Genomic DNA, 14,040 nt, shown 5'->3' with positions numbered 1-14,040 from the left:
TCCGTCTCTTGGATCCTAATTTGTGCCTCTCCTTTTGCAAAGTAAAGTAGGATTTTCACCAAGTTGTCCTGCATCTTGAACCCTTCGGAAGACATATCCCAGGCTTCCTTACATGGAGAAGCAGATAAAGGAACTGCAGAAGGAGGGAGGAAATCTGTGTTCCATTGTTCATGGAACTGCAGTTACTATCCAAGCCGAAACATGCTTCTCCTGATTCTTCTTCTTGTTTGGTGCATTCAAGTCATTTCCAATTTATGGCAACCCTAAGGCAATCATGGGGTTTTCTTGGCAAGATTTCAGAGGGGATTGCCATTGCCTTCCCCTGAGGCTGAGAGCATGTGACTTGTCCAAGGTCATGCAGTGGGTTTTATGGCCAAACTGGGAATCAAACCATGGTCTCTACAGTTGTGGTTCAACACTTAAACCAGTCCAGTTCACCTTGATTCTAGCATTTGGTAAAAACAACTTTTTCAGAGTGGTGGTGTAGGCAAGAATGTGTGTGTATGTGTGTGATCTACAGAAGAGCGTTTTTCACTGTCAGCAATTTGGTATCTGTTGTGATTTTGCCAAGTTTATTGTTCCAAATAGCGCACCACTCCATGGAACTAGCATACCTTCCAATTGTCCTGATTCGGCAGGAACAATGTGGATAAATCCACTATCATCCCACTTATTTGGCTGCTTTTAAAATGTCTCAGGCTCTCTCCCCCCCCAATTTCCCCCTTTAGCCTCGGCAAATTAAATTAAAAGTGTAAAAATAGTTTTCATTCCATTTATTCTGCAGAGGAGAGAGAAAATGAGGATCCAAAGCACACAGCAGAAATAGTCCAGTTTGAGACCACTTTAACTGCCCTGACTCAGTACTAGGGAATCCTGGGAATTGTAGTATCAGTGAAGCTGATGACAAACCCTTCTCCAGGTCCATTTCAACTTTAGGATCCTTTCACAATTCTAGAAGTATGATTCTACTTTAAATGATGCCATGGTTCCCTCTTAGGGAATCCTGGGATAATGGGGGGCACTTAGAAGTCTCAGAGAGCTCTACTGATTCATCAAAATACAAATCTCAGGATTCTGTTGAGTGAAGCCATTGCAGTTGAACTAGAATCAAAGTGCTGTAATTGTGTGGCATGAAAAGGGGCCTTAGTTTGTTGTTTTTCTGCTTCTTCCCACAGCCCTGCATATGGCATGCGCTGGGCAGCATGCAACATGTGTGCAAATCCTCCTGCAGGCGGGCTTGCAAGATTCACCAGACATCACTGGAACACACGCACGGCAGCTTGTGAGGAAGTCCAGCCTCCTTCAGCTTTTCAAGGAAGCAGACATTAGTGTGTGAAACCTGATTTTCTGGCAAAGAGAACGGGATCTTTTCTCTCTAGTGTCCCACCAGTTTTAGTTCATTTAGTTCAATGCCAATTTTTGAGTCTTCTAAGAAGACCCCCGTTCCTGTGATGGTAGTGGGACTAAGAGAAAGGCCTCATAAGGAATGCTGGGAATTGCATTTCAGCAACATCTGGAGGGCCTTGTGATTCCCTGCCTCACCTTTACTGAATCAGTCAGCAGGCCAGTTTCAAAAATTCCTTGTATGAGAGCTGGAGTGCTGCAGCAGCACTTCATCTGAGGACTGTGACCAGATCTTGGAACCATTACTTTTTTGGGTCTGCAGCTCCCAGAATCTCCCATCGCCCATGCTGGCTCAAGGATTCTGGAAGTTGTAGTCCAACCAAGTTACTTTTCCCAACTCCAGCAGCTCTGAGTGGGAATGAGCAGAACTAGGCCCTAGCATAATTTTTTCTTGAAGAGAAGATGGGAGAACAGAATTTGAAATGTAATGAATACAAATAAATGACCTAGGAATGCTCAGGAACACATCCCTGTGGTGGCTGCATCCTGCATGTGTATTTGTACGGCAACTTAGTAAAGGACAGTCTAAGGTAGAGGTGGGGAAAGGGTGCCTGCTCCAGATCTTGGACTACAAATCTATCATCCCTAGCCAACACAACCATGGGTAGGGGATTGTGGAAGGTGCAGGTCAGCAACATATAGAGCCATGTGCTTTCCATTGCTGGCCTGAAGTTTATCACAGGGCAAGAAAAGCTTGACTGCTTTATTACACTCTCAGTAGAAAGTTAGCATGCTTAGACCAATCTCTCTCTCTCCTCTCCCTCTTTCCAGCAGATCTTCATCATACACAGACGGGATAGGGATGGGATCGCTCCCCTGTCCTTATCCAGTCATTGCGCAAAAGTCTTTTATAAGAGTAGCACTGATCCTGTCATTATCCTGTCATTGAAGCAGTGTTGCATTAACACTCATTCCCATTAATGCAAAATGCCGGGCAATGCCACTTCAATGATAGGATCAGCATGATGTCATTTGAAAGGCTTTTGCGCAATCGCTGTCACTAGTGCTTTCCAGACAGGAACGTTGTATGAAAGTCCCGCGATTGCACGGGAAAGACAGAACAGGGATGGGACATATGCACTTTATTCTTTGCACTTTTTTCTTTGACCTTCCTTAGTAATTTTTCCAAGTTTATGATGTTTTCTTCCTATATTATGGTGCCATCCACATATCTTAGATTACCGATGTTCCTTCCTCTTATCTTCACTCCTCCTTCATCTGAGTCTAATCCTGCTCTTCATATGATATCTTCTTCATACAAGCTGTGAACAAATAGGGTGATAGGATGCATCCTTGCCCGACCCCATTGCCAATCGAGAGCCATTCTCTATATTCTATTCTAACAGTAGCTTTTTGTTCTAAGTACAGATTTCTCATCAAGGCTATCGGATGCAATACAGATTGAATGCAATACAAACCAGTTAATTCAACCAGCGTCTTTGGGCTGTTGCAGACTTATTTGGCATGCCCAGGCAAGTGCCATTGCCGAACAAGCAAGCTAACAGACATAACACTAGAGAATGGGGGTGGGTGGGTGGTGTTAATGTGTTTCAGCAGACACAGCAGCCAAAGTACTTAGGAAAGCCTTATGTTAGCTCCATACTATCACAGCAGGCCAAGTCTGACAGCTATGTCTAACTTATGCTTTCCCTGCCATTCAAGCAGAACAGTGAAAGCTTTCTGCTTTCTTAAGGCTTTATCGGTTGCATTCAGGAACAGCAAACGTTTATTGCTTGTCTCCTGTCACTATGAGAGTGCTGCCCTCTCTAAGCTTTTGCATGCAGAGTGAAACTTCCCCCGCCCAATAGCTGCTGTGATCCATTTGTGAATTAAAAAACAGAGATCCTGCTTCATTTCACACCCGGATTGAAGAGTTTACTTTCAGGGTGCAACTAATTGAGATGCAGGAGATCCGTGACCAGCAGGATCTCCTGTGAGTTGGAGGTGGCTGTTTTGGTTTAGGTTTTTGGAGGAGTTGCATGGTGCATTTAATGGGAAGCCTTGGATCTGATAGGAGTTTTCCCAGCTCTGCGGCAAATGAACATAACAGGTGTTAGTGGTAGTGGGGCTTGCGAATGAGGGTTATGCAGCTAAGCACGAGAAAGGACACCTCTCCAGGCCTCCAGCCATGAAACCAGTTATCTGCTGTTCCACTGGCTACTGCTTTTCGTCACCCAGCACTCATGAAACGGCACCTGAGAAGTAGGCCATGTATTTTCCCAGCCTTGCCATTTCTGCCTTCTCGACAATCGCATTACAACCCGAATCCCTCTTCGCGGTGGCTTAAAACAATTAGTGGGTTGGTGAAAGAGCTCCCTTTTCTTTCTGTGCACTGGAAGCCACAATGAGGAAAAGAGAAAAAAGCCTGAGGCCAAGGACAGAGAAACCCAGCGAGAATCTTGCATCAGAAAGACACAGATTTCGTGGAAACTCCACCCAAATTCATCTGGCTGGCATTTGGATTCCTGCAGTTAGTCATTCCTTTTTCTCCAGCTCTGTTCTGTGCAAAAGGAACCAGTTTTGCCAATTCTTTGAGGAGGATAAAGAGATTGATGGCTACTTGTCAAACAGCTAAATATCCAGGGTGGCCCAAGTATGACCCTTGTGGCTGTATTTGTGGTCCCCAATCCCTCCATACGCTCTGGGCTACCCATTTTTGAGCCAAACTGCTTCATTTAGCTTCAGGAATAACAAATTGCATTTTAAATGCAGGCTCCCTCGCCTTCCACACTGCAGAAAGAAAGCAGTTTGAAACCACTTTAACTGTTATGGCTCCATCAAGTGGAACCTGGGGATTTGTCATTTTCAGAGGGTTTTCAGCCTGGTCTTTCAGAGAGCTGCGGTTCCTCCCCAAACTGCAAATCCCAGGATTCTGTAAGATAGTGTCATGGCAGAGTAGTGTCACACTGCTTTATTTCTGCAGTGTGGATATACCCCATCTTTCAGGGAACTCTCTGACAGTGAAGCTTTTCTTGTTTTAAACCAAGGCCTTTTGTGCCCATTTAGTCTTCCTTGCTTTATTTTTGCAGTGTGCATCCACCCATAGTTCAGGTTGGAGAAACAATCTTTCAGCGGCAGATTGGAGAAGCAAGTCTGCAGTGAATACAGTGATCCCTCCAGATGCACTGGGGTTAGGGGCAAAAGGCCCCTGTGAATTTGGAAAAAGCACAAATAAAAAAATATAGTTTCCTGTCTTTTTTTCAGACTATGTAGCCATGTTTAGAAGAGTTTATTCCTGATGTTTCGCCAGCATCTGGGGCTGGCATCTTCAGATGCTGCCGAAACATCAGGAATAAACTCTTCTAGAACATGGCCACATAGCCTGAAAAACACACAAGAAACTATGGATGCCAGCCATGAAAGCCTTTGACTTCACAAACACCAATATTCTTTTTCCTAAGAGGACACCTCTGTAGGAAATCTCCAGATCCTCCAGTGCAACTCTTTGGTCAACATCCGCTAGAAGTTGATCACAGAATCATGCTGGAGGACCTACAAATGCCCAAAGAAGTGTTTGCTCTAGGAACGTCTAGGTTTTCCAGCACAACTCTATGGTCAACGTCTGGCAGAGTTGCGCTGGAGGAGTTAGAGATTCCTAGAGAGAACATATTAATCAAAACCGTAAATAATCAAATCTGCAAATGCGGAGCGCCAAATGTACGGTGTGGATACACCCATCGATCACAAAGGCTTTTTGTGCTCACCTAGTCCTCCTCTTCCTCTGCGTAGCTGGAAGATGTTTTTGGGGTTTTAGCAGGATTAGGATTAGAAGGATGGTGAAGAAACAGCTTTTGGGTGGCAGGTTGCAGAAGCAAGTCTGCGGTAAATAGTGCAGTAAAGCTTTTGTTAGCCATGTGTGTGCCTGCTTATAACAGCCAAGTAAACAGCAGCTGCCTCCAGAATCCCTTACTGTGCGTGTATGGACAGCAAAACAGAGATAAAAAAGGGAAAGGTGATTATCCTGCCTCCCGAGTTTGTCCCAGCATGTCTTTGAAAAAGCACAGATATCTAAGGGCTAACCTGCACTAAGAAAATAATGCAGTTCGATACTGCTTTAACCTCCATGGCTCCATGCTATGGAATCCTAGGATCTGTAGTTCTGTGAGATATTTAACCTCCTGTCAGAGCGCTCTGATGTCACACCAAACTACAAGTCCCAGAATACCATAGCACTGAGCCGCAGCAGTTAAAGCAGTGTCAAGCGGGATTATTTTTGCAGTGAAGATCCTGCTTAAGTTTGGCCGCCAAATTGAAATCATAAGTAGAGGCTGGTGAAAGAGAAAGTTCTCCCAGATGCGTTTTGGGAGATGATGATGATGATAATGGCGTGTTACAGACCTCCGGATTGTGGCGGTCTGGCGCCGCCTCTGCTTTCAGCATCTGGGAGCCGCAGTGGCCAAACCACGCAGCTCCTGGACGCTCCGAGGAAGGAGCGCGGAAATCGCGCTCCTTCCTGGGCCCTGGAAGAAAAGCTGCGAGGTGCTAGTTGCGCACTCGTGGTGTCACTTCCGGGGCACGACGTGCGGACGCACAGCGTCCACTACGTCAATATGGCGGCGGCCATGTGGAACGGCCGCCGCCATTTGTCACGGACTCTGTCCATGATAGGGTTAGGGGTGTCTGGAAGAGACGCCCTTTTTTCAAACTGGGACGTCCTCAGGACGTCCCTAATGGCGGTCTGTAACCTGCCAATAATAATAATAATTTTATTATTATGTTATTATTATTTAATAATTAGATAATTATTAAATAATTTTAAAATCTGCAAAAAGTCTCTAAAAGGTTCAAAATGTTTTTTGTTTACTTACACAAAGTTGTTTCACGTCTACATGTTATTTCTGAATTAAAAAGTTTGCTGAAACATGTTGAACCGCTCTTCTTTTCTGTAATGTCAGGACCTCTCTGTCTTCTTTCCGTCTTCTTTCTGCCTCAGGTACTAAATCTGCTGAAAAAGAATCAGTGTCCAGCGGCACATCGGCATCTTTACTTCAGCTGTGCCTGTATTTACACTAGGCACCTTTTTAAACAAATGCAACGGAAGGTCTACAAGATTAGAAACAATAAGCTTTTATTTCACAGTTTATTTTGCAGTAATGTAGGTTTTGCTTGTTCGTCTTGGAAGTAAATGTAAATTGATAAGGCATACGTTGGTCAAGAATAGTGAACTTGTTAATAGCTAACCTTGCAGCAGAAAGGTTTATCCGAACTTGGAAAAGTTACTTTTTATACTACAGCTCCCAGAACTTTTAGCCAATCATGCTAATACTTCCAGAATCTTTTTAACAGCCAATCGGTGAAAGTTATGATGGTTTACATAACTATGAAGGAGATGATGAAGAGACTCTCCATCAGTAACATTCACAGCATCTTCAAAGACGGTCTGGTTGTTCCTGGACAAGCGGGCAACCTTTCCCGTTGTGCCAACTCCGCTGACATCGCCTGGCAAAAAGCAGAAAGGCATCTGATCCCCGTTTGCCAGACTGAATCTAGAGCCAGTTCAGCTTGTTTGAGAGGCATGAGTGCATGCATAACAAACACATCAAAGCATTCCTCACCCTCCTGACTGCCCCCGACCAGCATTTTATTCCAAACTTTCTTGCAGACATCCAAAATAGTAGCACCAGTGTAAGCTATTTCAGCAGTTTCCAGGACTGGTAGCCCAAAGATTTCAATGGCTTCCCTGTGCATCCTGGCATGGTAGTTGTTGGCATGGTCCAGTATTTTCAGACCATCCTGGGCATAAAATACTGTTTGAAAACACTGAAATTCTGGACCATGTCAGGATGCACAGGGAGGCCATTGAAATCCAGAAACACCTGGACAATTTCAACAGAAAAGAAGAAACCCTTAAAGTAAACAAGGTTTGGCTACCAGTCCTGAAAGATAGCAAGATAAAGACTCAACAAATGCAAATGAGAGACAGACAGTGGGCACCATCAAGCAGAGATTCATCCTCGTTTGCAGACCCTCACACCTAAGGCCTGCCATGAGCAACAAAACAATACACATGCAAATCACTCCTGCCTTTCCAGGTCACACACTATATATACCCAAGTCCTTTCCGGGCAAATATTTTCTAAAGATGCCAGCCACAGATGCTGGTGAAACGTCAGGAAGAAACTCTTCTGGAACATGGCCACATAGCCCAAAAACCCCCAAAACTATGGATGCTGGCCATGAAAGCCTTCGACTTCAGATGATGAAGACATTGAAATAGTCAAAGGTTTTGCATAGCTTGGCTCAGTCATAAATCAGAATGGAGACTGCAGTCAAGAAGCCAGAAGACCAGGGAGTTTATCACACTGGATGCAAAACAAAACACAAAAGTGGGAAGATTTTCAGACGACGTCCGGGTTTAACCCAAACAGAAAGGGTACAAAATGCACAGAACGGGGTTGATTTTGACACGACGCAAAAAGGGTGTCATCGCATCGCATGGCGCTCCTTCGAGGGCAGAAAATGGAGCCAGTTTAACATAAAAATGATTACAATTAATAACAATAATAACAATTAACTACAAGAATTATGGAATAATTATATACTACTAATAATAATATATATATATTATAAGTCTTATATTAAGTATAAAATATTATAATACTATATTATAATTATAAGAATATATTATTAAATATATAATAATATTATATTATAATTATATCTCTATATGTATATTATATTATTGAATATATAATATTATTATATAGTATAATAATATGCTAAGAATATTATTAACTATAGTGTTATTATAATATTACTATATTATAATTATTATATTATATTATATTATTAACTATATAATGTTATAATAATTATTATATTATTATAAGACTATTATATTATTAACTATATAATATTATTATAATACTATATTATAATCATTTTATTATTATAAGAAAATTATATTATTAACTATATATTATTGTTATATATTATAATCATTAAATTATAAGACTATTATATTATTAACTACACAATTATATTATTATTATATTATAATTATTACATTGTTAACTGTATAATGTTATTATAATACTATATTATAATTATTATATTATTGTAAGAATATTATATTAATGATGTAATTTATTAACTATATAATATAAAATAATAATATAATGTTGTTATAAGAATATTACATTATTAACTACTGTATATAATATTATTAACTGTAAGAATTAACTAATTATGGGGCCCATTAATTACTATAGTCATGATAAGAATCAACTAACTATTGGGACAATTAATTACTGACTGACTCCTGGCCTTCTCCAATTTCCCAATCACTCCAGTGAAATTGCCCTTAGAGAGAGCCGGCGAAGGGCAGCGGCTTCGCGTGGCTCTTCTGCGCCTGCGCTTCATGTCCTCGGCTTACGTCATCACCTGCAGCGTGGCAGTGGAGGCCCTTACGCCCCGCCCCTTAGCGACTGTAACGGAGATGATTGACGTCGCCTGGGAGACCAATGAGGACGCGGAGTGGCCCAGGAAGCCCCTCCCACCGCCAAGATGGAGGAGGAGGAGGAAGAGGAGGAGTTTGGGAGGGCCTGGGGTGCCCGTCCCAGCCCCGCCCCCAGCCGAAGCCCCGCCCCTCTGGCGCGGTCTCTTCACAGCGGCAGAGGCGCCTCCATTTTCTACTCGTCTTCCTGGCCGACGGCCGTCCTTTCCTCCTCCTCCTCCTCCGGCGTCCGCCCCAAACAGCACCCGACGCCCAGCGGAGGAGCCCCGGGGAGGCCCTGCTGCAGCGCCCACGCTTCCCACAGCAGCAGCAGCCGACGCCAGCGCCTCCTCTTCGCCGCCGCCATGAACGAGGAGTACGACGTGATCGTGCTGGGGACCGGCCTGACGGTGAGGGAGGCCCGGGGGAGGGGACTAATCGAGGCCGGGGATGCAGAGAGGCCTAGTAGGCCCCGGGAGGAAACGCGTCTCTCTCCCGCCTCCCTTTCGCCCCCAGAACGCCCTTTAGATTGATTATACTTGGTATCGTTATTATTGTTACATATCCTGCCCTTCTCTCGGAGTCGAGGCCTCTCTCTGCTGGAGAGCTGGAGTTCATTGTGACCCCGCTTTAACTGCCCTGGCTCAGTGCTGGGGATGCTGGGAACTGCAGTCTTGTGAGACCCCTTTTTAGCTCTGGTGCCGCAAGAAGCTACAGTTCCCAGCATGCCCAGCCCTGAGCCCGGGCAGATGAAGCGGCGCAGTGTGCTTTGGACCACAGTCGCCGATCTTCCCTCTTGGCTTCTCTGGCCCTGAATATATTCCAGCCACCCATTAAAAGGTGTGATGAAGGAAGAGCAAAGGCAAAGGCAGAGGACGGGGACTTTCAGCAGTTTTATGGGGTCACATAATTATTCCTGGCGAGCTCTTTCCTCCCCATAATGAGCCCTTTCCTTCATTAAAAGGGGAGAGAGGCCTTGCAATGTCTCTCAAGCCATGCCTCCTCCTCCTCCCAAGCCTTGCCCATCATGGGAGATGGCAGACGTCACGCTCTCCCAATTGGCATTCCCTTGGATCTTTCTCTCCCCCTAAAAAGAGACGGGTCAGAAGGGTGTCTGGGGAGACAAGGGACACATGCAGGCCCCCCATTCCCACCCTTCGTGGGTTAGACCCAAGTGGAGTAAACCCGTTGAATCAGTTTTCTGTATGATGAGTCAACCTGTAGGTAAAGTCCATTCCCTGGGTCTCCTGCAGTCGATAGGGATTAGACTGCTCTGTGTCTCCTTTGCCTGTCGGCCCTTTCCTCGTTTTCACTCCTCTCCCTGGAAGCCAAGGTGCTTAAACTAAGGCTGTCCTACTTTGGTCACGTCATGAGAAAGAATCACTCATTAGAAAAGACAATACAGTACAGTGGTACCCCGGGATACGAATGCGCCGCCTTACGAAATTTCCGGGTTACGAAAAAAATCAATTTAAAAAAACTGTTCCGGGTTATGAAGGTTTTTTCGGGTTACGAAAAATTTTTTGGTGCTTTTGGCGCTATTTCACACGAAATTGCGGCTTTTCCCCATTAGCGCCTATGGGTTTTTCGGCTTGCGAAGTATTTCGGGTTACGAAAGCGGCGGCGGAACGAATTAATTTCGTAACCCGGGGTACCTCTGTAATGCCAGGAAGGATGTAGCAAGAGAGCCTGCTAGATGGATGGACATGACTTTATAGGACCTAAGCAGAGCGTTGGGAATTAAGGAGCCTTGGAGGTGTCTCATCAGCAGGGTCTCCATGAGTCGGGATCGACTGAAGGGCAGTTAACAACAAACGAGAGCCTTCCCTATCAAACGTTTCTCAGTGTAGAGGCTCTCCTTTAGCATCATGGGCAATACCTACTGATGGACTGATCCATCCCATCTTGTGGCAGGAAGCTCCATGGCTTCACGGGGTGAAGAAGCACTTCTTCTTGGCCTTTCGTAATCTCTTTATTCGGCAGGAGCGGCTATCTTGAATGTGGTCTTCCTTCTAGTTACCTTTGACCTCTCCCCTGGATTGGTGGAGATGCTTTGCTTTTCAGGATATTGATACCTCATTCATGATTGTCATCAACAGCCCCTTTCATGCTCTACTGCTTTTCTCCTTATCTTTCCCATCATCGAAGGCCAGTGTGGAGCAGTGATTTGGAAACTGGCCTGTGACTCTGGAGATCAGGATTCAAACCCCTGCTTGCCTATGGAAACCCACTGGGTGACTTTGGACAAGACACATGCTCTCAGCCTCAGAGGAAGACAAGAGCAAACCCCTTCTGAACAAATTCTGCCAAGAAAACACTATTACGTTGGAGCACTATTTGTTGAAGGCACACAACAACAAATCCCCATCATATTCATGCCTGTCTTCTTTGCTCTGTCTTTTTAGAGCATTGTGTCTTGTCATAGTCATCTGCCCTGAAATACAGATGGAAAGTCAGAACCCTTCCTCATTGATTTTGGCTTGCAAGTTTCTTCCCTCCCCACCTGCGTCACCTGTGTCTCCACCTGTGTCTTATCACATTCTTAGTTAGTCGTCTCTTTCACCTTCCAAGAGTCACTTCAGTTTGATGCCCCTTCTGCCTCTCATTAACTTCAAGGCTTTCCCTGCCTCATTTCACTGCTCTTGCATTCAACTTCCATGGCTTGCTACCTCAAATGTCACTTTCATTGTCCCTCCTTTCCCTCTTCTTTTCTCACCTTTATCATCTGTGTGGCACAGCTGTTCCCTTTGTCTGTCCCTTTAGGACCTCAGTTATGTGTCAGCTCTTATATCCCCCCTCCTAATTGCTTTAATCTTCACCTTTAATTCCCTGTCACTCCATAGCATCCCTGCTCTCATGTTGCTCCCTTACTTCATATTGCCCAACCTTCTTTCTGCTTCAACAGCTCTCCCAAGTCTATCTTCTACTTCACTTTCTTCCCTGGCTCTACTGAAAGGCTTTCCAGTGCTCTATTCCCACCCTCCTATAACGTCCCCTCGCTTATTTTCCATCTCATTTGTCTTGCTGTATCCATTTTGCAGCCCCCATTTTTCTAGCTCATCAGTCATAACTACATCTTTTCCAATGAAGTTAGAGCCTCAGCCTCTTATAGAAAGTTCAAGGGGAGCCTCCCTCTCCAGTATTTATTTATTGTATTTATACCCCCTCTTTAGAAATGCTCTTAGAGCAGCTTACAAATGGTTAATTTGACAGTTCCCTGCCCTCAGGTTTGGAATTTAAAACTGCATGACACAAAAGGAGAAGAGAATGGCAGTGGAAAGGGGATCAAGTCCTATGGTTCTTCTCTCCCTTTGAGGCCAAGGCAGATAAAATGGAGGGAGGGACCTTCTAATTCAGTAATTCCTCTTTGAATTACTTGCCAAAATCTGGAGTGGCTTCTTAGCATCCCCAACGTCTTCGTACTCTCCTGCTGTAGAGTTGCAAAAGTGCCATGCTTAATTTGCTTCTTTGAGAATATGAGGCTGAGTTTGGAGGAGAAGTAAAGTGATGGGACTGTGCTACAAATGCTTGGAGAAGTCTGACTTCTGAAAGTAAGTGAGGTATTGGGTATCCATCTGGGTCTGTATTGCATTTGATAACATCTGCATCCTGCTGTTTCTGCAAGGCAGTCTGCATGGCAGTGTTGTAACTGGCAGCTTTGTAAAGTTGAAAAGCAGTGGGTTCTTCAGTTACGTCTATAAGATTACAGTATGTGGGTTCCATTGCATGAACATAGAAGGCCAGCCAGTTTGGTTCATGGCTGGGTGAAGATTTGCATATGAACTTCCTGTATTGAAACCCTGGTCTTCTTTTTCTAGCAACACCCACTGCATTACTCTGCTCTTGTTTTCTACCTCCACCTCTTCCTGGAGTGTATTGCACCTTCACTCTGCCTCCTGCATTGCTCTCATAGCTCCTTTCCTGTGCTCATTTGTATTTGCAAATGCCTCCATTTCTCCTGTCAAACATCCCTCAGTTGAACCCTAAATATGATTTCTCTTGGTGCAGAAGCTCAGATTTTCCCCTCTTTCCAGACTGTTCATGCTGTTTTCCAAAATGCAGTAGTTATCTCCCTTTATCTGAATACTTGCTCTCTTGGCTTCCCATCTCAGGGAATCACCTCCCTGCTGCTACCCAGTTGTCCCTGTGCCCTTCTGTTTCGCCCTCCCATGGCATGTCCTTTTGGTTTTTTAAATGCCTATTCAGATGTCCATCTTTCCACACTTAGGCAATTTTCCAGCTGTGCCGTATTCTTGGCTGTAGCCCTGTTCCCTTGTCATTGGTTCCTTCAACAGTTCTTCATGCTTGCTCCATTCCTGGCAAAAATCACTCCTCTATATTGTGTCTTATTCTTGTGTCTTGCTCTTGTGCATGACTGTGGATGCTGACCGTGAAAGCCTTCGACTTCACATCTTGTTCTTGCCTGTTAGTAGTACACCCTGCTGTCATTGTTTCTGGCTGGGATATACATCAGAGGTATCAAAAATCCTGCATTCCCACTTGATCTTCCTGAAAGCAGTGCTTGCTTTTTGTCTCCAAACCCATTCCTTTTTATTATTATTTATCTTCCCTGTTTGCTGTACTGTTCACATGCAGTAGACCCTCCTTCCTAGATGCTCCTAGCTTCTTGCCCATTTGCAGTTTTCCTGCATCTTCACCGCCTAGTTCTTTGTCCTTTGTAGGCTGCAGATTTTCTCGTTCTAGCTACTAGGGCCAGTGTCCCCTTGCAGCTTTGCCATCAGCTGAACCCTTCCCTTGTTCCTTCGCTTCTTCCTCTGACTAGTCAGTTTCCCAGAATGATGTTTCCTCAGAATAGCTAGCTAGTGATTGTTTTAACCCTTTCTCACAATTAGCTTGTCATCAAAGAAGCCCCTCCTGCAAGACAAGCTGTTCTATTTACGCTGATTTTAAAATGACAGAGGAACAAGCAACATACTTAGACACAGACTGCATCCACACTGCAGAAAGAATCCGGTTTGGCACCACTTTAACTGCCATGGCTCAATGCTGTCGAGTTCTGGGAATAGTAGTTTGTTGTGGCACCAGAATGACAAACTATAGTTCCCAGGATTCCATAGCATTCAGCCCTAGCAGTTAAAGTGGTGTCAAACCAGATTCTTTTTCCAGTGTGTAAGCAGTGTAGTGGAGGAATTTTTAAAAATCCTTAAATATTAACACTGTCTTTCTCACTGCTACTTCAT

General features: G+C 44.4%; 2 protein-coding genes across 3 annotated transcripts in view; both read left to right on the top strand.

Moving 5' to 3' along the window:
- The window catches only part of ANKRD16 (ankyrin repeat domain 16), a 32,380-nt gene extending 30,527 nt beyond the window's left edge, over positions 1-1,853 (top strand). For both annotated transcript variants that reach the window (XM_042470207.1, XM_042470206.1), the window contains one exon: positions 1,176-1,853. In XM_042470207.1, the coding sequence (XP_042326141.1) occupies positions 1,176-1,336 (161 nt within the window). In that variant the 3' untranslated portion in view covers positions 1,337-1,853. The remainder of the gene's footprint in view (positions 1-1,175) is intronic.
- A 7,116-nt stretch (positions 1,854-8,969) lies between these two features.
- The window catches only part of GDI2 (GDP dissociation inhibitor 2), a 33,236-nt gene continuing 28,165 nt past the window's right edge, over positions 8,970-14,040 (top strand). The window contains exon 1 of the mRNA XM_042468467.1: positions 8,970-9,249. Within this exon, the coding sequence (XP_042324401.1) occupies positions 9,205-9,249 (45 nt within the window). The 5' untranslated portion in view covers positions 8,970-9,204. The remainder of the gene's footprint in view (positions 9,250-14,040) is intronic.

The sequence above is a fragment of the Sceloporus undulatus genome, chromosome 5 (genome assembly GCF_019175285.1).
Source record: "Sceloporus undulatus isolate JIND9_A2432 ecotype Alabama chromosome 5, SceUnd_v1.1, whole genome shotgun sequence".
Taxonomy (NCBI): domain Eukaryota; kingdom Metazoa; phylum Chordata; class Lepidosauria; order Squamata; family Phrynosomatidae; genus Sceloporus; species Sceloporus undulatus.
This window is presented reverse-complemented; position numbering and strand designations above follow the sequence as displayed.